The 25,679-nt window shown below is 41.1% G+C and overlaps 2 protein-coding genes across 3 annotated transcripts in view; both read left to right on the top strand.

Moving 5' to 3' along the window:
* Positions 1-17,021, top strand: part of slc6a5 (solute carrier family 6 member 5) — a 64,170-nt gene extending 47,149 nt beyond the window's left edge. For both annotated transcript variants that reach the window (XM_059973974.1, XM_059973975.1), the window contains exons 11-15: positions 322-453; positions 5,396-5,495; positions 12,783-12,883; positions 16,598-16,765; positions 16,866-17,021. In XM_059973974.1, coding sequence (XP_059829957.1) covers positions 322-453; positions 5,396-5,495; positions 12,783-12,883; positions 16,598-16,765; positions 16,866-17,021 — 657 coding nt within the window. The remainder of the gene's footprint in view (positions 1-321; positions 454-5,395; positions 5,496-12,782; positions 12,884-16,597; positions 16,766-16,865) is intronic.
* A 2,142-nt stretch (positions 17,022-19,163) lies between these two features.
* The window catches only part of LOC132397564 (protein kinase C-binding protein NELL1-like), a 943,441-nt gene continuing 936,925 nt past the window's right edge, over positions 19,164-25,679 (top strand). Inside the window, exons 1-3 of the mRNA XM_059976383.1 lie at positions 19,164-19,451; positions 20,603-20,731; positions 23,657-23,807. Of these exons, the coding sequence (XP_059832366.1) occupies positions 19,190-19,451; positions 20,603-20,731; positions 23,657-23,807 (542 nt within the window). The 5' untranslated portion in view covers positions 19,164-19,189. The remainder of the gene's footprint in view (positions 19,452-20,602; positions 20,732-23,656; positions 23,808-25,679) is intronic.

Raw genomic sequence — 25,679 nt, 5'->3', positions numbered from 1 at the left:
AGTGGTGCCAATGTTGCATTCTGCCTTTGAAATTTATTTCAATTGAAATCAATGCAGCTGAAATTTGGAGATGGAGAAACAATGATATTGACACTATCATATTGTGCTAATGATGAATCGATCACCTCTAAGGACTTAACTTACCATGTAATGGTTTTAATGAGCGTTGTTTAAAATATGTAGTCAGTAGAAGTAGTACTGACATATTTAAATAATTCCAAGACTGAATATCAGAAAAGGTCATTGTTGTAAAGTGATGACCTCTGTTGCCAGTATTTCTTCATGTGTATAATTTACATGTGTTTTCTGATTAAATCTAAGTTTGCAACAATTGAGACCATTGTGACTTCGGTTGTGGATGAATTCCCTGGATATCTCCGGCCCAAGAAACCGTTGTTTACTTTAGTCTGTTGTGTGATTTTCTTCTTTATGGGCATCCCTATGGTAACTCAGGTAAGATATGATTCCCAGTTTAAACAAATAACATTTACACTAATGCCTGGCAGCTAGCAATTCCTTCATCAGTTGCTATTGAGTACAGAAGTAAAACTACTTAGTAAGATGAGGGGAGGTAAGGGTGATGAAGTAAAGTCAAGCATCTCCCGCAGCTGTATATGTGAAGCTGGTATTAAAGGAAGATAGCAGTTGTTGCAGGAGCATGAAACACATCTGTTCTGTGGTGTCACCACAGTAACAATGATCCATCATTACAATGTGCATGTCCTCTCTTATTGTTTTACAGTTTAGAGATGCGTTCCATGACTGAGCCCATTAAGGAGAATCTAGATGAGTGACAAGTGACTGCAGATGCTGGAATCTGGAGTGAAACATCAGGTGCTGAAGGAGTCCAGCAGGTCAGGAGGCAACTGTGAGAGAAACATTGGCTGTCCATTTCTCTCATAGATTTTGCCTGACCCTCTTGAGTTGCTCTAGCACTTTGAGTGTCGATTTGACCCTTGGTGCTGGCTTCAGCTACTCTGTTTCATTTCAACAGGTACACTGAGAACTATTTTTGACCAATTCGCCTGACAGTTCAGCCCACTAAACTTCAGTGCAATTGGTCCATTGCTCTTAACCAATCACATTAGAGTCCTATACACCATAACCTTTGGCCTGCAGGAACAGAACTGAGCTAGGACAGCCAATGGTTGGCATGGTTACACAGAGCAGTATCTTACTTGTGGAAGTATTTATGTATTTGGAGAAACAGTTTGGCCCGACAAGCCACACTGCCCAGCAGCCCAGCTTAATCACAGGACAATTTACAATGACCAATTAACCTACTAACCAGATGTCTTTGGACTGTGGGGGAAAAACCAGAGCAGCCGGAGAAAGCCCATGCTTTCCATACGGAGGACGAACAGACTCCTTACAGATGACGTCAGAATTGAAGTCCGACACCCTGAGCTGTAAAAGCTCAGCGCTAACTGCTACTCTACCATGGTACCCAAAACATGTTTTGGCATGCCCTTGCTTTGGCACCAAGATAAAGAACAAACATTTTCTGTTCAATTATAAAAACAAGAGAGTCTGCAGTTGCTGGAAATCCAGACCAACACCAACACCAACACCCACACCCAGCCGGGCAGCATCTATGGAAATGAATAAACGGTTGACATTAGGGGCCAAGAGCCTTCACTGGGACTGCAAAGGAAGTGGGAAGAAGCCAGAATAAGAAGGTGGGGTGGGTTTGGGGAAGGAGGACAAGCTCGAAGGTGATAGTTGAAGCCAGGCGGGTGGAGGAGGGGAGGGATGAAGTAAGAAGCTGGAAAGTGATAGGTGGAAAAGGTACAAGGATGGAGACGAATGAATCTGATAGGAGAGGATAGTGGGCCGTGGGAGAAAGTGAAGGTGGAGGGGCACCAGAGCGAGATGATGGGCAGACGAGGAGAAAGGAAGGGGTAAGAAGGGAGCCAGAATAGGGAATAGAAAAGAGAGCAACGGGAGGGGTGGGGGACGTAACTGGATGTTAGAGAAACCAATGCTCATGCTGTCAGGTCGGAGGTTACTGGGACTGAATATGAGGTGTTGCTCCTCCAATCTGAGAGAGGCCATGGACCGACATGTTGGAATAGGAAGTCGAATTTAAGTAGGTGGTCATTGGGAAATCCTGCCTGTTGTGACAGGTGGAGCAAAGGGACTTGACGAAGTGGTCCCCCAATCTACATCAGGCTTTAAACGTAATTCTGGTTCAGCACTGTCTTTGCATTTAGCGTTATTTTTTTGATGTTTTGCTTCTTGATATTAAGTAATTTTAATACAGAGTAAAACATGTATTTTCTTCAACACGTTTCACAGCACTATTCCATGTGAGCAATGATACTAAAAACAGGCAACATCAGAAACACTTTGAAATAGATTTATTCAATTCACATTTTTTTACTGTTTAATTGAATTCTTTTTATATATGCAAATCACCTCGGAAGAGTTGATGTTTGCCTGGCATCCTTATGAACCGAACGATGTCAAAGATTACCGAGCAAGTGTTTGCTCCATTGTCAGAAGGACATGGAGCTGTACGGCACAGTTGACAGGCTGTGACCCACATTGTCTGTGCCAAGCATGATGCCAAATTAAACTAAAGTAACACACACGCATGCTGGAGGAACTCAGCAGGCTAGGCAGCATCTGTGGAGAGGAATAAAGAGTCAATGTTCTGGGCCGAGACACTCTGCTGAAGGATCTTGGACTGAAACATGGACTCTTTATTCTTCTCCGTGAACGCTGCCTGACCTGCTGAGTTCCTTCAGTGTTTGTGTGTGTTACCTGGGATTTGCAGAACCTCTTGTGCCAAATTAAAATAATCCCTTTTGGGTTGGGCTGCAATTTTCACTGTTCACTCACAGAGAAACTAAGAGTGCATTTATCAGGGATCTTCAATGAAGTACTAAACAATCTTCGCTATCATGTTGATGTTTTGCACTATCTTCCATCCTCATTTTCTGATGGTCAGCACCGTGCAAAACAAATCAACACTGGCATCTTCATTGATCGCAAACTTTATTGTTCAATTCAGTTGTGAGATGCAATCAAAGCTTGTTACCCCTTGTTCAATCTGTACCATAAAACCACAAGTCACTGGAGCACAATCAGACTATTCAGTCCATTGCGTCTGCTCTACCATTCCATCACGGATGATTTATTTTCCCTCTCAACCCCATTTTTCTGTCTTCTCCCTGTAACCTTTCTTGTCCTTACTAATCAAGAACCTGTGAACCTCTGCTTTAAATATACCCCAAGACTGGCCTCCGCAGCCATCTGTGGCAATGAATTCCACGGCTTCAACACCCTCTGGCTAAAGAAATTCCTCTTCAGCTCTTTTCGAGAAGGACGTCTTTCTATTCTGAATCTGTGCTTACTATTTCTAGACTCTCCATTAGAAACATCCTCCCACATTCACTCAGTGTAACGCCCCTCATTCTCCTGAATTCCAGCGAGTACAGGTCCACAGCCACCAATTGCTCCTCATATGTTAACCCTTTTATTCCCGGAATCATCCTTGTAAACCTCCTCCGCACCTTTGTCAATGCCCACACAGTGACTTAGGGCCATCCATAGCATGTGAGTAAAGTGGACCAGACTCTCTTGGGATGCAGGCACCCAAGAGAGCACCATAACCCTTTCACCCATGTTTTCTCCTCCTTCCTTGGCACTCCTTTCTGCCACTGTGCTGTCATAGCTGCCACAGACAGAGCTCTTCAAATCTCTTCAGCACTCAGTTCAAGAGTCTACGATCTACAGCGCTGTGCTAAAGTCTTAGGCACATGTGTATAGCTAGGGTGCCAAAGTCTTTTGCATAGTACTGTAACACACACAAAATGCTGGTGGAATGCAGCAGACCAGGTAGCATCTACAGGGAGAAGCACTGTTGACATCTCGGCCCAAAATGTCAACAGTGCTTCTCCCTATGGATGCTGCTTGGTCTGCTGCGCTCCACCAGCATTTTGTGTGTGTTGCTTGAATTTCCAGCATCTGCAGATCTCCTCGTGTTTGCATAGTACTGTGTTTGTTAACGTGGAGCACAGAGTGAGTTTGTAAATCTAGCAGGAGCAAAGGATGTTGGGAGTGGTGAGGGTGGAGCATCATGGGAAGGGTGGCAGAGAAGGAGTGCCAGAGGCTGGTGGTAGTGCAGGTGCAGGCACACCCTGCTCTGAGACACCAGGCAAGGTCATTTGATTCTAAACAAATGGTTTATTGATCATTACAGAATGTCTCTCTGGTGCTTTCTGCTCCCTTCCCTCTCCCTTCTATTTTTCCCAACTGTGATTCCCCTCTCCCTGCCCCCTTCCCACTCTCAGCCCCCAATAGAGACCCATATCGGAATCAGATTTAGCATCAGGTTTGATATGTCATGAAATTTATTTTTTTTTTGTGTGCGCCACGAGTACAGTGCAATATAGAAAATTACTACAGTATTGTCCAAAAGTCTTAGCTATATATATTTGCCTAAAACTTTTGTAGAGTACTGTGTATGCAATTCCTGATTGAACAGTCCCACTTGGCACACAATTCTTTGTGAAAAATGCCACTGTGGTGCTTTTAAAGGGTTTTTATTTTGCCAAATTTCATCACACCTTTTGTGCATGGGCATTAACACTATAATCAGCTCATGCTTAGAGCATCAGAAGTGAGTAAAATCCAATTTATAGACAAGATTTTCTTTAGTGGACTAACAACAAATTGTCAGTGTCAGTGGAATTATTGGTCTGTGAAGAAGATTGAGTACGAACAGAATGGATTGGTTTCATATTGCTCTCCTGTCCACCCCACAAATGCCGGTGTTTTATCACGCGAGGGTAGAAGTCTAAATATCTTCATCTCCTCATCCCTCATCCCTGACTTTCCAGCTCTTGTTCTACCCCTTCCTCCAACTTCTTATACTGGCTGTCTCCCCACTGTCTTTCAGTCTGGAAGAAGGATCTCGAGCTGAAACGTTGACTGTCCATTGCCCTCCATAGATGCTGCTTGACCCCTTAAGATCCTCCAGCACTTTGTGTAGTGCTCTAGGTTCCAGGATCTGCAGTCTTTTGTGTCACACTTACACACAGAAAAAGAATTGGTTTACAGATTTGCCATGTATGGGGGACCGCCATGTAGCATAGTGGTTAGCCCAATGATATTATAGCACCAACAACCTGGGTTCAATTCCGCCATTGTTTACGAGGAGGTTGTACATTCTCCCCGTGATTCCATTGGTATCCTCTGGGTACTCCGGTTTCCCTCACATCCCAAAGACATACGGGTTAGTAGGTTAATTGGTCATGGGGGAGTCACTGGGCAGAATGGCCTGTTACCGTGCCGTATCTCTAAATAAGTACCAATTTTCCTCAGATTATTCGAGTGCTAGATCTTTCTATGGGAGTACTCATGATTCTGTTTGGTTTTGTGTTATTAGAGTGGAATCTACATGTTGCAGCTGGTGGACACCTATGCAGCTTCCTACTCCCTCGTCATCATTGCAATATTTGAACTAGTTGGAGTTTCATACATATATGGTAAGACCACTCTGTTTAATCAATTGCTCTCTGCAGTTACTAATGTCCCTGAAAAGCTATTAATAATTTGGGATCAATATTTAGTGCTATCCGTATCAGTGTTTGTATAGATCTGTTGAGGCAAGGATAACTGAGCTAACGAGCACAATACTATAACGTAATGCAATGTGAGTCAGCGCAGCAGTTTGCTGAGTCTTTCCTTTTCCCGGCATGAGTGTCATTCCCCTCGCTCGGTAATTAGTTACTCTGATAACTCTTGATCATATTGTGGGGAGAAAATCTATGTTAAAAAACCAGGTAACCACACATTGCCCCAGATAATATCTGACTTTCTGTTTAACATAATGATTATAATAAATGAGCCCACACACTTCCACATAATCCTCTGACTTAGACAAAACAGTTTTGACATTTGACAGCTGATTGCAGGAATCATGATGTGCATAATGTAACATTTGTGGAGAATTATCGCACTGCTTTCTTTATCCTCTGCCGGTAGTTGAAATGATTTTGTGAACGTTGGCTGGAATTGACTGCCACATCCTGAATTAGAAACTCATGGACACACATCTTAATTTAACTTTTAGTCTAGACTGATACTTGAATGCAGCATTGAAGCCTCACTGTATTACGAAGCATTAAAATTTAAGATGAAAGGTGCATGCAAAAGATCTAATGGCAGAATGAACTCAACCATTAAAACATCAGCAAAATAGATTTCCTCATCCTTCAATTCCTGTTGTGAGACGGTAAGTGAAGAATGGTGAAATTAATTTGTGAGATTGTCACTTGAACAATAGCCGGCACACAATTTTATACACCTTATTTGTGTGTCCTCTTTGATTCCTCTGTTGCAAGGGAAGAGACTGCAGTCTATTCAGTCTTTTCTCATGGCTACAATTTTCCAGTCCTGGGGGCATCCTTTTAAATCTCTTCTGTAACTTCACCAGGGAAGTTACTTCCTTTCTGTAAAGCTGTGTGCAGAACTGTATGTAGTTTGCAAGGGTTTTGAGAGTTCTAGCATTACCTCTTTGTTCTTGCATGGTAAGCTTCTGTCAGTCAAGAAAATCATCCCATTTGCTTTTTTAACCAACTTAACTGCCTGATCTGCTCTCTATAAGGAGATACAGAATTATCCCTCAGTACTCCTCAATGTCCTTCCATTTTCTGTGCGTTCAGTTGCACAGTAGCACCTTCTCGATTGTGTTTGCACACGCGTCCCTGGATTAAGTTCCATTCACCACTCTCATCCCAAATGATGAGACCACCTATATCTCACTCTTCCATCCTCACTGTCAGCCACAGCGTCGAACTTCGTATCACCCACAACCTTGCTTCTTATATTACAGAATGAACATGGGGAGGATGCTTCCAATTGTGGGGGAGTTTAGGACCAGAGGGGACAGCTTCAGAATGGAGATGGGGAGAAGATTCTTTGGTTAGTGTGTGGCGAATCTGTGGAATTTGATGGCTATGGAGGCCAGGTCATTGGGTGTATTTAAAATGGAGGCTGATAGGTTCTTGATTAGGAAGGGTGTAAAAGGGTACAGGAGGCAGGAGAATGGTGTTGGGAATGATCATAAGTCAGTCATGGCTATCTGAAATACTCTACTGTGCCACCCATTCAGACAAGCTGGGGAGGCTCAACTTGCACTTATCTGCCCCTGACTAAACAACGGCAGTCAGACAGAAAACTTCTGCCCTCCTTCAGAGTGGATTCTAATAATTTTCCCATCTCGAACTTAGAACATAGAAGAGTACAGCACAGCACAGGAACAGGCCATTCAGCCCACAATGTTGTGCTGTACCAGCTAAAAAGCAAATCAAAACACCCAAACATTGATCCCTCCGACCTACACCATGTCTACATCCCTCCATCTTCGTTACATCAATGTGTCTATTCAAACATCTCTTAAAAGCCTCTAATGCATTTACCTCTGGTAGCATATCTCAGACATCCATGAGTAAAAAAACTTACCCTCACGTCCCCCTTGAATCTACCCTCTCTCACCTTCAATGCATGCTCTCTAGAATCAGGCATTTCAATCCTGGGGAACAAATCCTTTCTGTCCACACTATCTATCTTGTAGCTTCTTGATTTATCCTTTCCTCCTATTTTATACAAGGGTACATCATGGGCTGTCCTCCCATCCTCTGCCATCACTTCTGTTACAAACGGAGACAGAAAAATTGCAATTGGATCCTCTGCCGTTTTATTCCTTGTTTCTTTTAATGTCTAATGACATTTTCATGATGTGGCCTGCCAATTTATCCATTTTCAAAGATGCCAATCACTTAACACTTCCTCTTTTACAATGTTATTCAGTATCTCACATATTTTCACCTTAGTACAGAATTGGCATCATCCCATTTGCTTATGAGGCCCCTTACTGGTATATATGAAGCTGTACTCTTCCCAGAGCTGTCCAGAATGATTATGCAGTCACAGTAGGAGCCGGAGCTCGCTAGCAGAGAGGTTAAATTTAGCAAGGAAATAATAATCCTGGCCCACCGAAATGATCTCTGGCAATGTTGCTAAGCAAAAGGAATGATGTTTAGGGACAGAAAAATCCTCTTTCAAAATGAGAGAAGAGAGGAGATTTATCGGGATGCTTCTTGGATTAGAGAGCATGTCTTATGAGGATAGAAACATAGAAACATAGAAAATAGGTGCAGGAGTAGGCCATTCGGCCTTTCGAGCCTGCACCGCCATTCAGTATGATCACGGCTGAACCCTGTACCTGCTTTCTCTCCATACCCCCGATCCCTTTAGCCACAAGGGCCATATCTAACTTCCTCTTATATATAGCCAATGAACCACCCTCAACTGTTTCCTGTGGCAGAGAATTCCACAGATTCACCACTCTCTGTGTGAAGAAGTTTTTCCTCATCTTGGTCCTAAAAGGCTTCCCCTTTATCCTTAAACTGTGACCCCTCATTCTGGACTCCCCCAACATCGGAAACAATCTTCCTGCATCTAGTCTGTCCAATCCCTTTATAATTTTATACGTTTCAATAAGATCCCCCCTCAATCTTCTAAATTCCAGTAAGGATAAGCCTAGTCGATCCAGACTTTCTTCATATGAAAGTCCTGCCATCCCAGGAATCAATCTGGTGAACCTTCTCTGTACTCCCTCTATGGCAAGAATGTCTTTCCTCAGATTAGGGGACCAGAACTGATAGGCTGAATGAGGTAGGGCTTTTCTTTTTGGAGTGAAGGAGAATGAGATAGAGGGGTACAGTATGATAAGAGGCACAGATTGAGTTGTCAGCAATGACCTTTTCCCAAAGTGGAAATGCTTAATATAAGGAGGGATAATCTTCAGGTGATTGGTGGAAAGTATAGGTGGGGGGGGGGGGATGTCAGAAGTAACTTTTTTTTACACAGAGTGGTAGGTGCATGGAACCTGCTGCCCAGAGTGGTGGTAGAGGCAGATACATTAGGGACATTTAATAAAGTCTTGGGTGGGCACTTGGATAATAGAAAATATGGAGGGCAATGTAGGAGAGAAGAGTTAGATTGATCTTGGAATAAGTTACAAGGTCGGCACAACGTTGTGTGCTTTACTGTTCAATTTTTTTCTGTTCTTAAAAGTAAAAAACAGAAAATATTGGTAACACTGAGTTGGCCAGGCAGCATCTGAGGAAAGAGAAACAGATAATGTTTCAGTTTGAAGACCTGTCATAGACAAGTCAGATAAACTCCAAGGAATTCTGTGCAAGTTAGAAAGAACATCCCAATCCTGCTGCTTTACAGAGCACATCAAAATAGTAAAAATATTCTGACGTCTGTAATGCAAAACTGCTGAAGCTGAGAATCTGAAATATAAACAAAACTCTGTAAATACTCAGCAGGTCAAGCAGTCACAACAGAATTAAAATGTCAGGTCATTGATAAAAATGATGAAAGGCTACTGTCCTGAATGTTAATTCTTGTGGTAAGCATCTGTGCTTTTTCTGACTATGCAGCTATTAATTGGTGTTTGTCAAAGTGGTAAGCACATCTTCATGACATTATCAGGCCGTTTACTTTGACATTTAAATTAGACCCAACCCCTCCAGGGCTAATTAAAATGGTGGTATCGGGAGCCTAGCCTAGTTCTTTCTGCCACCTGGATACCGGCACCGTCTCCCAGCAACAGTCGGCACCACTCTCACCTATCGTGGGTTTGCAGAATTGAGCTGTTCAAAATTTTAAATCAGCAGGTCATTCCACTGCCTACCACATGGTGGCGATCTTTCTGCAAATATCCATACACTGGAAAGAAAACGTGCAGAAATGAGCTAATACAGTGGAACTGTAATGAGCTGACTTTTACAAGCACACCTTGGATATTTAAGTAGGCATTTACAATCTGCGATAACCTCATCCATATTACGTGCATATGATTTATATTTAGTGAGCCAGTTACTGGTATTTCACTGTAGTAAAGGTAAAAGTTAATTTATGTACGGATACTGTACTCACAATGTGGAGTATTTTTGTTAAATGCAATTGTCCCAGGAACAAGGCATTTACATCTCAGAGCATTAAAAAAATTGGATTTAGAGGAAAAAAAGCAATGAAAATTGCACAGCTTTAGGCTTAACTTCAGGCAAATCTTCTGAAAGATGAAATGGAAAGTAATCATATTTGCAACCTTGAATCAAGAAGCTGAAATTATATTTGCAAAGCACTGACTGGCCAGCAGTCAGGCGCATGAAAACACAGGACCCTCGCTTTTCACACATTTAAAAAGATGTTCAATCAATTGTTATTAGTTCACTGGTCAGTTCCTATCTCCCCTGAGAAAGAATTCACAATTACTTAATGGCCACTTTATTAGCTACAGCTGTACACCTACATGTTCATGCAAATACCTAATCAACCAGTCATGCAGCAGCAACTCAATGCTTATAAGCATGTGGACATGGTCAAGAGGCTCAGCTGTTGTTAATGGGAGAGGTCAAAAACACCTCGACAAGAAGGGAGTTCAGAAGAGAATGGCCAGGCTGGTTCAAGCTGACAGGAAGGTAGCAGAAATTCAAATAACCAAGTGTTACAACATGTCGAACTAGGAAGTTGTTTGTGTATAGCAGCAGAAGAACATACTGTGTTCCACCGCTGTACCAGATAACTGAGTGTAGATACCAGACACTGAGTGTAGATTATAAGCATTTTCCCCCTCTCCCCGACATTCATGAAATAAATCTAGTAAGATATCATCATGGGCTTTGCGCTTTTCCCTAGTTTTGAATCAAGTACAGTCGATTACAGAAAGGCAAAGCAGGCTTATGTTCCATTTGTGCTGCGTGTACCTGCCGACAGAGTCACTGAGAAGGGGAGTACCAAGTTACATGTTGATAACGTTACACTGTCAGAGCAGTGATGGACTTTGTTGCTCTTGGGGGGGGGGATAAAAAGTGCATTTTCAGAATGAAAACACAAGAGATTGTGCAGCTGCTAGAAATTTAGGGCAAAACACACAAAATGCTGGAGGAAGTTAGCAGGTCAGACAGCATCTATGGGAATCTTCAGAACTTTGTTTGACAATCAGTGAAATATTTTATTAATATAAATAAAATATACATTATTGGACATTTGTGGTCAATAACCATTAGGAGAGAATAAATTCCTTTATTTAGATAAAATGGACATGGAGAGAATGTTTCCAATAGTGGGGCAGTCTAGGACAAGAGAGCTCAACCTCAGAATACAAGGACATCCCTTTAAAATATATAAGCATGTAGGAGGAAGATTGAAAATCTGGCTGAGAGGTGCCACAACAACAACCTCTTACTTAATGTCTGCAAAACCAAGGAGCTAATGATAGATTTCAGGAGGAGGAGGCAAATGGAGGTCCATGAGCCAGTCCTCATCAGGGGATCAGAGGTGGAGAGGGTCAGTAACTTTAAATTGCTCAGTGTTATCATTTCAGAGGGCTTGTGCTGGGCCCAATATGTAAATATAATAATGAAGAAAGCCTGGCAGTGCTTCTACCTCCTGAGAAGTTTGCAAAGATGTCTAAAATGTCGACAGACTTAAGTTGATGTGTGGTGAGGAGTATATTGACTGGCTGCATTACAGTCTGGTATGGAAACACCAAAGCTCTTGAATGGAAAATGCTTCAAAAAGTAGTGGCTACAACCCAGTTCATCAGTGGTAAAAACGTTCCCACCACTGAGCACATCTGCATGGTGCATTGTCACAGGAAAACAGCATTCATCATCCGGGACCCCCACCACCATGCTCTCTTCTCAGTGCTGTCATCAGGAAGAAGGTGCAGGAGCCTTAGGAATCACACCACCAGGTTCAGGAACAGTTTTTACCCTTCAACCATCAGGCTCTTGAACCAGAAGGGGTAACTTCACTCAACTTCACTTGCCTCATCACTAAAATGTTTCCTCAATCTGTGAACTCATTTTAAGGACTCTTCATCTTATTTTCCCAATATTTATTGCATATTTATTTATGTATTATTGTTATCTCATTTTTCCGTTCTTTTTGTGATTGCACAGTTTGTTATCTTTTGCAAACTGGTTGCTTTCCCATTGGTGTAGATTCTACTTTGGTTATTGGATTTATTGAGTATGCTTGCAAGATAATGAATCTCAGAGTTGTATATAATGACATACATGTACTTCAATAATATATTTAATTTGAACTTTGAACAGAGATGGGGAGGAATTCCTTTAGCCAGAGTGTGGTGAATCTGTGGAATTTATTGTCATATACGGTTGTTTAGGCCACATCAATGTGTATATTTAAAGCAAAGTACTTTATTAGAAATGGCATTTAAAGTCATGGGTAACAGGCAGATGAATGGAGTTGAGAGAAAAATAAATCAGCTCTGATCGAATGGGGAGCAGATTCAATGGACGGTATGGTCTAATTTTTTTCTGTGTCTTATGGGTTAAGGCATAACTTTAGAGGTTTATGAGTTTTTACCCAGGTTGAAGTTAGCCCCAGCACATGCAACTTGATACTGCTTCTCAGAGCTTGTCTTCAACCAAAAACCAAATTCCTTACCAAGCTCTGATGTGAATGCAGTTACACAGAGATGTATATCCCATTGGGAAGGTGAAAATCGAAGTAGTCTGCGTAGCTATTCAGCGTTAATGTATTTACATTGGAATTTCTCTGCAGGTGTGTTGTGGTTCTTTTCTGAGTAATTTAATGTTGTTCCCTGCCCAGCAAGAAAAATCAAGAGAAGTGGAAGAATAGAGAAATGTAATGGTTTAAAATTATTCTCATCTCCTTCCTCCTGCAAAGGACATCAGTTAATGTTCTGTTTTGTGTGCTAATAGGATTGAAACGATTTTGTGAAGACATTGAGATGATGATTGGATTCCAGCCTAGCTACTTCTGGAGGATTTGCTGGGCATTCTTCACTCCTACAATTCTTACAGTACGTACCTTAACTTTAAATAGTCCAGTAAGTTTGGTTATCCCATATGAGTACATTCAGAGATAATTCATATTTCATTAAACTCTTTGCTCTATAGCAGTTTCCAATAAATTGAAACATATTAGTTACTACACAAGGATGATTGATGCTCGTCTGATGTCCTTTCTACTAGCCATGTAGTTGTATAATAATTTGTTCATCCATCACAGTAGTTAGTCCTTACTAGTTACTAGCAGGGTCTGCCATAATAGATGGAAACCCCAACGGTGGAGAGCTTTGAGAACCAATGTCACAGTCAGCTGTTCCACTCAAGCTTGTGAATGCTGTTAGCGACAACTTGTTTGATGCTGGGAAAATTAGTTTTACCGTTCAATTCTTAAGAGTCGTGGAATAACAGAATGCAAATAGCACCAATAGATGACTGTCTTCCCTCTGAGCCTGTATAGCCAGCAGGTTTGGGCTCCATATTTAAGAAAGGATGAGCTGGCATTGGCGAAGATCCAGAGGAGATTCATGAAAATGATTCTGAGAATGAAAGGATTAATGCATGAGGAGTGGGTGATGGCTCTGTGTCTATACTCACTGGAGTTTAGAAGAATGAGGGAGGATCTCATTGATATCTATTGAATATTCAAATATCTCGATACGGTGGATATGGAGAGGATATTTGCTATAGTGGGGGAAGCTAGATCAGCCTCCAAATAGAAGGACCTCCCTTCAGAATGGAGATGAGGAGGAATTTCTTTAGCCAGAGGGTGGTGAATCAGTGGAATGCATTGCCACAGATAGCTGTGGAGGCCAAGTAATCGGTATTTCATTTTAAGCAGATGTTGATAGGTTCTTGATTAGTAAGTGTGTCAAAGGCTACAGGGAGAAGGTAGGAGAATGGCATTGAAAGGGATAATAAATCAGCCATGATGGAATGGCAGAGAAGACTTGATGGGCTGAATGACCTAATTCTTCTTCTATGTCTTTGGGTCTTACATCTTATATACTCTGAATCAATTCCCATTAGCTGTTCTATCATCATGCTTCATTTTCTCTTTAATGGGGATATATTAGGCTGAATTATGTTGATGACTAGTCAGTGTTTCTGTAGGGAACTGCTGGCTCTGTGTCGGCTTGTCCGGAATTACATTGCTGTGTACTGCACTGGACTGTAGCAACTTATTCCCTGTTGGTTTATCCAGCTCAGTCCCATTATTTTCAATGGGATAAGTGACCTTCATTTAAGGGTACTGAAAACTAAATGGTTTGTACTTTTTTCTTTTAATATAATTAACATGAATCTATTTACGGATTAATAGGTGTACAAGATTATGAGGGGTTATGGACAGGATAAAAGCCAGCAGAATTTTTCCACTGAGCTTGAATGAGACAAAAACTACAAGCCACGAGTTAAGGGTGAAATGTTAAAGGGGAACATGGGGTAGAACCTCTTCTCTCAGAGGGTGGTGAGAGTGTGGAAAGAGCTTCCAGTAAAAGTGATGGATATGTGTTCGATTTCAATATTTAAGAGAAACTTGAATAGGTCCATGGATTGGAGGGATATGGAGAGCTATGCTCCAGGTGCACATCAATGGGACTAGGCAGGATAATGGTCCGGCATGGCCTGTTTCTGTGTTATAGTGTTTTATGACTCTAATATATTAATTTTTACATTTTAGTAAAATAGTTTTAATTTTTAAATTGACTGAAATATATTTCAAATGTCTCTGAATATCTAGGATCATTAAGCACATTGACAGAGTTGGAAACCCCCTTGGCAGCAAAAGCTGTCCAAAGCATTAGAGAGAGTCTGGGGCCAGGATCTCAAGTTCTGTTGCCTGGAGTTCAAATTTTGCTTGCAAGCTTTTCTGCCTGATTGGACACGCATGACAGCAGAGCCTGCAGGACACTGGGAATTACGTGGCTACAAAAATGATGTATAATTTCTGTGAGAGGCAAATGCAAGATTTAGACCAGGTCAGCTCAATCTGGCTCTTCTTTCCATCAAAAGAATCTACATTAGTATGTTGCTACAAACATAGATAAATGTCTCTAAGCATTTACAAAGAAATATATTCAAATAATTATTGACAAAGAGATGAAGAAGGGAACATTAGGACAGTTGACTAAACCACTGACTAATGAGGTCATCATTGTTATGCGCTATATTGTATGACATGAGCAATCATGGTGTTATCCATGACCATGATTGTTCTTGGCAATTTTTTCTACAGAAGCGGTTTGCCATTGCCTGCTTCTGGGTAGTGTCTTTACAAGATGGGTGACTCCCAGCCATTATCAATACTCTTCAGAGATTGCTTGCCTGGTGTCAGTGGTCGCATAACCAGGACTTGAGACACACACTTGCTGCTCCTACGACCATCCACCACCTGCTCCTACTGCTTCACATGACCCTGATTTGGGGGGGAGGGATGTAAGCAGGTTGTACACCTTTTCGAAGGATGACCTGCAGGCTGGTGAAGGGAAGGAGCGCCTTACACCTCCTTTGGTAGAGATGTATCTCCAACCCACCATCCAAAATGTACCAATGAGGTACATTTTAAATAATGTCCCAAAGGAGGAGAAAGAGACAGAGATACGAGAATTCAAAGGCTCTAGGGCTACATTGTGATAAGCGAACTTGAGCTTATATATTCTTAAGGTAAAAATATCATCAAAAAAGGTTCTCGACGATATCAAGAATTATTGAAGCAAAACCCCAATGTGTCCAAAATATAATAAAAGCAATGATCATAGCACATTCAGGAATGTAGTCCAGCCAGCTGTTACTCAATATAATTTACATCACATAACTTTTTTTTCAATGGAAGGACCCCCCTCATCCTAAACAAAGTGTATGATTGAATGACGATACATTTGAACTTGAACATATTACACTGACCATTAATCGGAAATGATCTTTATGATGTGACACTGTACAGTCTCATCAAAGAACAAGATATCCAAAGCAATCAAAGGAATTGTTTACAAAAAAAACCTAATATAAAGTGAGATTGTACTTCAGAACTTCGAGCACACACTGTGCTCTGACACGCCAGAATAGTGTTTCACTGTCAGAGATGCATCCTTTATCAAACAAGATTCAAATCTGAGACCACATCTACCTCATCAAGAAGAAATAAATAATCATGGCATGATATAAAGTAGAGCGCATTACAAAATAAATAGGCCTATTGATAGCAATTCCCTTTGTGGGACCTTATTCTGTGAAAAGTGACTGCTGTACAGTATTTATAAATAACCACAGCTCAAACATCTTTCATTGGCCATTAAGAGCATTGGGGAAATCTGAAATTTTAAACTTTTATCTTCAATAAAAAAATCCTTTATTGATGCCAACTGAGCAGGCAATGAGTGAATACATGAAATAGTGCTGTTGGTTCCACTCGAGGAACATAAATAGGCATTTCATATTCTCTTATGGGTACATAGGTTAAGGAACGTTCTTAAATCTATGAACAGCGATTTATTGCTTTTTCTTCTGTAGTATAATTGGTGTTGTTTTGAGCGACAGGGCGGAACAGACTAAACCCCATTCTTTGTGAGACTGGAGGATATTGAGAGAGAGAAGAGTTAGGTGTCTCCCAGGAAGCTATTAGAATGAGAATGGCTGCTTTGTGTTATGATAAGTACCAAATGCTCTAGTAACCTGTGTTTTGTTTTGCCGATGTAGAAAATGTTTAAATAGTTTACTTCCTTTTCCAGTTCATCCTCTGCTTCAGCTTTTATCAGTGGGAACCCATGACGTATGAAAACTACAAATACCCGGCCTGGTCGATGGTGCTCGGATGGTTAATGTTGGCTTCTTCTGTCATATGGATCCCTATCATGTTTGTGATTAAGATGCACTTGGCCCCGGGCAGCTTTATAGAGGTTCGTTGATTGGATTGGATATTCAATTACATTTCTTATAATGATCATTACGTGAATATTCCATTTCCGTCCTGAATACGTGTTTTGTATTTTTTTTCAGAGACTTAAGCTGGTGTGCAGTCCTCAACCTGACTGGGGCCCCTTTTTAACTCAGCACCGTGGAGAGCGCTACAGGAATATGATAGACCCTCTGGGGACCTCTTCTCTTGGACTCAAGCTGCCCCCGAAAGACATGGAATTAGGATCTCAGTTCTAGTTTTACCGATATCTCCGCGTAAATATATTAGCTTAGCGTATTTTCGTGTTGCTAAAGTTTCTTATAATGCAATCGAACGCCCCTTCCCACCGCAACCCAACCACACCTGAAAACCGTTGTTGTCTTGTTTTCCAATTTCCCACCTTCCCTCATACAGTCAATCCATTTGTCGATGTTTGAAACTTTTTTTTTGTCTTTTCCTCTATCTTGGCTAGTTTTCTTAATGCTTCCATCCCCTCTCCTCTTACTCATGTGATACAGTTCTAATCCGGAGTTCATCACGCTCTCCGTCACGCCAGCCCACTGACACCCGCTTCCTCTCCAAAATATGTCCTGTGATTTGTGCCTCTCTGTAGTCCTAGTTATCTTTTACTTGATCTGCAGCTAAAAAAAAAACAAAATAAAAATAATTGTACAATTCTATTTATATACCCCAATACTCGATGAGTGCAAAACTTATGCATTGTACAGTCTTGCTGTCCTGATTTTTTTCAACTGATGTTGGGTTTAAAATAAAGCCCCGTAGCCTCTGCCACGCCAGTACTAGGTTGGCATCAATAATTGGCCAGAGTGTACATTCTATGATGTAGCCACTAGGTATTCATGCTTTTAACAGATGAGCAGTGTTCATTAGTGCGTATTAGTGATGTCACGTCCCTTTAAATATCTTATGAAAATATAGAGATGGTGAGCATAGCGTAGATTAACTAAAGAAAACTTTCTAAAAAAAAGTTTAGTCTTAAATTTACAGTAGTTGACTTTCGGGGATTTTTTTTGGTCAATAATCCTGTCTGTCTGTGTGTTTTCGTGTTAAAAGGGTCTCAGGTAGTGTTTCTGTTACATTTTTGTTTCTCTTGAGATATAACTATTTTTCCTCATATAAGTGATTTCATTAGTTTCCATTGTAGTCTTGAAGCCCATCGAAGATCATTTATATATATATAGTTATTTTCACTAGTGTTTGCTGTGGAAACATTACTTATGATTAAACTAGCCACTGCATCTTGATATTTGCCTTTTATATAGGGAGAGTCATATGAGCACCTTAATGTTACTTGCAATATTATTTTCCCCTCTCACTTTTACCGTCCTTCTATAAGCCATCTTGAGGCAGTGGGTACCAAAGACAGTTTGTTTCCGTGTTGGCTGAGCGAAAGATTGTCAAAACTGCCGAAGTACATTTTTTAATTGTTTACACGTCGTCTTTCAATACATCAGGTTGACCATTGGCCTTATTGATGGGTTCCAATCTCAGATACACAAGGTGTATTTGATGAAACGTATAAAAATTAACCTGTACTTTTGCCATATATATAAGTCACTTGTATGTAATATACGGGGTGTCTTCAGGCACTTTAAGCGGACCTTCAGTACCTCTGAGTAGGTTTAATTCCTAATTACTTAACGTAATGCCATGTATATTTCTCTGCGTTCTATATGAGGTACTGCTGCCTATGGATATAGATATGTGCCTCAAATCGGCTCATCACAATCATAGTAATCATATATATATGATACACACACGCATAAACATGCATCTTAATGTGAGTGTTTCATCACCTATACTCGATGGTTATTTTGCATATTGTAATGTGCATGGTTCATTTAAAAGATCACCAATCTTGAGGCCCTACCTCAAATTTTGTATTTATGTGTAAAAATACAATTTAATGCATTATATATTTGCCTATATGATATTCAAAATAGAGATGATCCTATAATGTAACTCTAAGAAAAACGAAATAAATGTTACTGTTTTAAATGTCACATGTTGGCGAATCAATAGAGAAGCAGTGTGTTTGTTTATTCTCTGCCCGGAGCTGTGCTGTCAATCACAACACCTACCACGGTCGTTTATCATTATATCGCAACTTGACACCTATACAGTAATGTATTTGGGGTGATGCTTGGTGGGAAGGGACACGGGGAATCGCGGTCCCAGGCCACGTCTGCCCGCCTGACTGTCCAGCCTTTCCCTCCCGAGTCTAATCCTGCCTCCGAGCAGCCAGTTTCTCGCTGAATCCATCGAAGGGGTGGCTGGCTTGTCGCGAAGCAGCGTTGCCGGGTGAAACGACCGCTGTCCACTCGATGCAGCGATGCACCCACCCCCCGCGCGTCCGGCCACACTCTGAACGCTTCGCGGGCGCCCGCAAGGGTCTGTTTTGACGATGCCAGTGCGTGAGTCAAACTTGGGCAACCCCCCCATTCCTCCGTCGAGGGTGGACTGGTCCTGGGAGAAGCGTCCAAGGCTGGCAGAGCGCACAATTCGCGGCAGTCTGAGCCCGCTTGGCAAGTTTGTGCACGGCATTCCGCAAAGTGGAGGGGGTCGCGTCGTGGCAGCAATTCATCGTGCAAGCCAAAAAAAAAGCAACATGCTGCAAATGGATATAATTCCAGTGATTTTGGCTTTCATACTCTCCGCAAAACCAGGTAAGACGACACTTAATTTCCTGCACAGAATTTGGTGGATCATTGTAGCACAGCTTCTTGGGCAAGTTCCTGCTTTCCAGGTGACTTCGGGACTGCGCGTAAGGCGATGGGGACGCGTATTAACGCACAGCCTTCGGAGATTTTTAATGCATTCCCACAGAAGCGTTCAGTCATGGTTGCAATGACTTTAAACCAAACGCAATTTCATTCCCTGCCACCCCTAACATAGCTAATTGCTTCACACGGGTCAGTTGGCTGTAGATTTAATGGTGCCCCTCTTATTGGGCTTGAAAACAAGCCTTTATAACAACCCGGCTGGGGGACTTTTTACACAAACGGTTTCCTCTCCTCCTGGGACGCTTGTTATCTCAGCTATTAATTTTAGCAGGGCGCTTTGAAAGATAGCGGCAACGTGCGCATGTGCTTATTCTCTTAACAGCGCTTCACCTCCCTGGTTATCGCTAACATGTAAATTTCAGTCAGCTCATCAAAGGTTCTGATAAGTAAAATTAAAGTTCAGTAACTGTTTATGATGTCCAGGTTCACCGGCGTTTGGAGTCTGTCAGGTTCACTCGTCGGGGGAAAAATGTGAAGCCTGGGTCCAATTAGCAACTTTCTAAAATAAAATCAACTTATTGCGGTATCTCGGTCTCCGAACCCGCCCCGGAAAGATCAGTCTTGTTTTGTATAGGCACGATTCGTTCGTGCGCGGGCAACTCGCCGAGATGCCTCCGCGATTAAGCCAATTCCGCAAAATCAGTTTCCTCGCTGACACTCGAGCCTCAGCGTTGGATACCCGGGAGGGCGGCGCGTTATTGCTCTAATTAAGCGTTACCGCCAGCCGTTTGAAGGCTGAGGTTCCCGGGTTTCTTTCTGGGTGGTTTAATGGGAATGTACAGCCATGTTACGTAGTAGTGCATTTGTACCGAGTAAAGATTAAACTTCAGCCTCTTAAGGGCTCCAATAATTCATTGATAAAAGCACCGACCACCGATTCCACCTGAGCCTGTTTTACTTGAGGGGCATTCTTGGCGTTTATCTGTGAATTTACTCACAAACTAATACTTTGGGAACAACGGTAGCGGAAAATTAAAGTGTTATGTTTTCAACTTTTACTCTGGTGTTTGGTTAAGACTGTTTTATCTCTATAGTCTTAGGGGTTGGAATGGACCCTGACTTGCAAATTGATGTCACTACAGAAATGGATCTTAATAGTGCAACGGCGGGAGTTGCTCAGGTACCGGGATTATATAATAACAGCAAAGCATATTTGTTTCAAGGTAAATAGGACAAAGATACCAATAATTTTTTCTTCACCTTCTAGCCTTGTCACCACCATCCATATAACCGATCTCTCTCTATTTATATCCCTCCCGCTCTCCCCTCAGTACAATTAAACCTTTACTAACCGCGATAGCAGTACAAGGTTAATATGTGACAGGTAGATCCGACACCGAGGTACGGAAGCATTAGCTCCCAGCGCACGTCACTGGTCACGGTTGAAACCTCTGTAATGAATACTATCAAATTCGTCATATTTTATTCATGACTTTTGTCATGTTACGCTGAAACGAGCAAAAGGCAGACAGATTTTTTCTTTAAAAAAATCACCGCTGTGCGATGGAATAAAGGATTAGAGCGTGCGTGTGATTTAAACATTCTGTGGGAATAAGAAAGTTTTCGGGGTCGTTGAACCTTGGCGTCTCGTTTTCTTTGTGGCATTTGTTTAACACACCGACTGATTAACTGGAAGTCATTTTGCTTTGCTAATAGTAGGCGGGAGCCCTCTCTCTGCGTTCGTTACATAGTCTTTCCCAATTTATAGTCTGTTGTTTTCTGTGGGACAGCCGCGTATCGGACAATTCACCTTGGGTTGAACACCCTGAGCCAAAACGCCTCGTACAGAAGCCACGTAGAGCGGGAACCCACTCCGCCCCTCGCCTGTCTTGGGTGTCCTATCCGTGCAGATATGCATAGCAGACGCAGCACCGGGCTGCTTAAACGTTTTACTGCTCCAGCCCCTTTTTACACTGTGAGCAGAGGGAACAACAGGTCACCCATCTCATTCATATTCTGATCACCCGGAATGCGGCGCCGCTGTGAAATCGCAGGGGAACTTCCAAAATGTGAGGCGGAGCCACCTCACCCCTTACGTTGGCACTTCTGAGATCACGAGGCATAGGAGTAGAATTAGGCCATTCGGCCCATTGGATCTGCTCAGCCATTCAATCATCATCCTTTTCAACCCCATTCCTCTCGTAACCCTTCACTATCAAGAAAATTAGCTTCAGTTTTAACTATACGCAATGACTTGGCCTCCATAGCCATCTGTAGCATTGAGTTCCATATATTCAGTACCATCTAGCTAAAGAAATTCCTCCTCTGTTCTAGGGGGGAATGTCCTTCTATTTTGAGTGTGCCCTGTTTCTAGACTCCCCCACTAAAGAAAACACCCTCTCCTTATGGACTCTATCAAGGGTTTTCAATAGTCCTAGATTTCAATGAGAAACCCCTTCATTATTCTAAACTCCAGTGAGTACAGCCCCAGAACCATCAAATGCTCCTCAAATATTAACCTTGTTATTCCCAACCATTCTTGTGAGACTCCTCTGGACCCTCATCCATGCCAGCATGTCCTTTCTTAGACAAGCAACCCAAAGTTCCCAAGAGTAGTCTGACCTCAGCATTACTTCATGCCTGAGGTTGCATCTCTTTGCAATAATTGTTACCCTTGAACCCATTTGTATAGCTAATCATGCCAGTGGAATTTTAATTAAATAAATTGGGCTGATTTTTTTTTTGAATCTGTGGGGTACACCTGTGTAGTATTTAAGTTCAAGATGAGGAAGGAGGAAATGTCCCATAATTAACCAAGTGCCTTTTTCATGCAGTGGGTAGTGCATCAATCAGTTCCATAACCTGGAGGCCTTGGGTTCAATCCTCAGAGAAGGCGTTGCTGCTTCCGCTTTAGTAAGGGTGTCAAATGTTGCAGGGAGAAGGCAGGAGAATAGAATCAAGAGGGATAACAAATCAGCCATGATGAAGTGGTAGCGTGAACACAATGGGCCGAGTGGCCTAGTTCTGCTCCAATGCCTTGTGGTCTAATTGGAGAGCTTCTTCAGTCAGGAGAGTCCGTATTTAAATAATACACAAATCATGGACTTAAAATTCTTTTATTCACTGAACTCTCCCAGAGTATGAAAATCAAAATAAAAAGAGACCCAATAATCATCACCTCTTAGCTAATTATATTGAAACAGTAGGTGTAGATTAACACAGTAAGTGTGAAGACAAATATAAATCACTACTTTAATTTTTCCCCAACAGGCCATCAGTAATCTAGATTGCAGATATTATTAGCAGGTAGACAGTAGATGTGACTGAGCAGATGCCCAGGCCACCTTTCACTTGCCCTTGGTTTTCACTGTGATTATTTCATGTCAGAGTAAGCCACGCAAGCATGAGGGACTAGCAGAGAAAGGCTATTTTTGCTTTTTTTTATATCAGGAGCTGGATATGCAAAACATACATGGTGATGTACTGTAAAAGTTACCTTATAAAGATTTAGTTTGACTTTTTGCGGCTGCATTGATGACACAATAATGAGTTAATGGGGTTAGGTTACACTTGCACTGCCTCCGCCCTGTCACAGACGAGAGCTTGATTTGCCATTTTTAAGTGCGTGAATGCAAGTTGCATCAAACAGTTCGAACACAATAACACTTTCCAAGGGATTTCTAGACTTCCGCATTCAAATGCTTCTTTCACCAAAATAGCTTTCAATGTGGAACCATTAGTAAACAGACTCTGGCAAGTCAACCACACGTGACATGGGAGAATTATTTGCCTGACAGAATATTTAGTGAAAGACATAAATATTCATTTTTGTATGTATTCTGTGATATTCCAAATTTAACTGTGAGAGCCAACTCATCAATTCATTTCATTTATGCACTTGCTTTATGGACTTTTGCAAAAGTCTTTGAACTGTTTTATTTGAATTTGAAGTCACTGCGTTTTCATAAATGCATGGATGTGAATGTAATATTGTTTAAACAATCAACACGTTGCTACTTCCCAGACTGTGATGGTAAAATAAGCACAAAATGAACTTATTGGTGTCTGGGAAGATCAGTACTGGAAATGGTATTGGAAGATTATGTCATATGAATTCTGTTGTGACTGATTGTGCTTGCTTTTCTCAGATGTGGAGAGACATATAGAGGCACCTCCACACACAATGGAGAAAATGATTCAACTGCTTAGAAATAAAAGCGAGTTCACAGTTGTAGCAACAATCCAGCAAAAGGTTTTAACCTCTGGGGTCATCTTGTCTATCCATGAATCTGATCTCAGGTAGAGTATTATATACTGCATTTGACAAATTCATAAAATTTAACCGTATGATAATTGTAAACCTTTGAAGCAAGTCTGCTCTTAGTTCATTTTACATTAATTTCAAAAACTCAAATGAAGTGTTTCATACGTGGTTTTAATTTGGCCAAAAGCAGGCTGATTGCAGATGTTTGAAATGAAAGCAGAAAGTTCCCGGAAACGCTCAATGGGTCAGTCAGCGCCTGTGGAAAGTGAAGCAGCATTAATATTTCAGATTGAAGGTGTTCTGATTAAGAATCTTTAACTTGATACATTAACTCTGTTTCTAATTCCATAGATACTAACTGCAGAATGTTTTGCAGTATTTTCTATTTTTATTTTGGCTTTTTATTTTTATTTTATTTTAGAAACCTTGCCAAAAGAATTTTTAGTGATTTTTTTTAAAAATAAGATTTTTGTAACATCCCATCCCTTGCTGGATTGATTCAGAACTTGTTTCTCTGTGAATCGGATAGAAATATAGAACAATAGGAAACTTGTGGAAGAGTTTGTGGTGATTATCTATTGATGACTGTAAATCTTGCCATAATTATAGTTATGTATGTATAACCATCAAAGGGTAGCTTTATTCCATTTTGTGTTTGTATGGTTTCAATGGATAATCTGTTATCCGTGACCAGATACTTAATACTGAAAAACTCAGCTGAGAAATGAGTTGCTTGTCAATGCAGGGAAAAAAAGAATGTAAATAAAAGTAATTGCTCAAATGTTCCTTATAGGCAACAAAGTAAAGTTGAAGTGTTACAAGATATGGTCCCAAACAGATTGTAGGGTGACAATTGATTAAAAACATTCTTACCATCAGAGTAGAGGTTAGACTGTTCAAATGATGATGTTTTTATGGGAGTAGGATAAATATGCCTAAATTTTACCTGCAGGAAATAGAGATTTTATTACTTTGATCGATATTCAGAAAATAAACTAGGATTTCTAAGCTCTTTTCTAAGTTCTAAGCTCTAAGTTCTTTCACCTAGCTAAAATCCTGCACAATTTCAACCCAAGGTACTTGGTCACCCTCCATCTTGTTCCTCAGTTACATGAGTGCAAAGTCATTTCGGGTATTATTTATAAGTTACAGCTGCTTTGTATTCCCAAAGAATCAAGCCTTGAAAGCTCAATGCCACACATAATTTCTGACAGGATTGATCCTTGGTCTATTCATGTTTTGATTTTCCATGCATTTCTGTGAGGTTTATCATTATGAATAGTGGATATGAGGTATTCCTTGCTCTCAGCAGGACTTAATGTGCAAGCTTGGTCTAGGATGATATTGTCCACCCAACACAGCAAATTAAACATGCAAAATGCATTATTAACAATTGTTGAGGTTGAAATTAGATACAACCAGAGAGTTATAACTGGGTTCTCAATGCCGTGGATTGAAATTGTGTTACTAAAAGATAATTGATTTTGAGATAGGAATTTTGACCTCAATTGCAACTGAATTCTTACGCATTCAGATGAGCTACCTGTTTCACATCCTGCTCAGAATTGTACAGAGCATAAAAAATGGTGAACAATACTATCCTGATATTTTGCTTTTGGGTAGCTTAAGATAGAGAATGAAATATTTTGTACTCTTCTGTATTTTTCAATGGGAAATATTACTGAGTTACTTGGACCAAAATTTCCCAGAAGAACAAGAGTCATGTAGTTAAACCTCCTGATCTACACACAGATACTGTAGCATCCCCACTTCATCTCAGCGCCTGCTTTAGTCACAAAGGAGGCAAAATAAATTAGTTTTGAAGGCATTGTTAGATATAAAACAAAGATTTCACAAAACCACTGTCATAAATTACTGTGTAACATGTTTGAAAAACCCATTCTCAA

The sequence above is a fragment of the Hypanus sabinus genome, chromosome 7 (genome assembly GCF_030144855.1).
Source record: "Hypanus sabinus isolate sHypSab1 chromosome 7, sHypSab1.hap1, whole genome shotgun sequence".
Lineage (NCBI taxonomy): Eukaryota > Metazoa > Chordata > Chondrichthyes > Myliobatiformes > Dasyatidae > Hypanus > Hypanus sabinus.
Note: the sequence above shows the minus strand (reverse complement) of the source record. Positions and strands in the feature narration are given on the sequence as shown.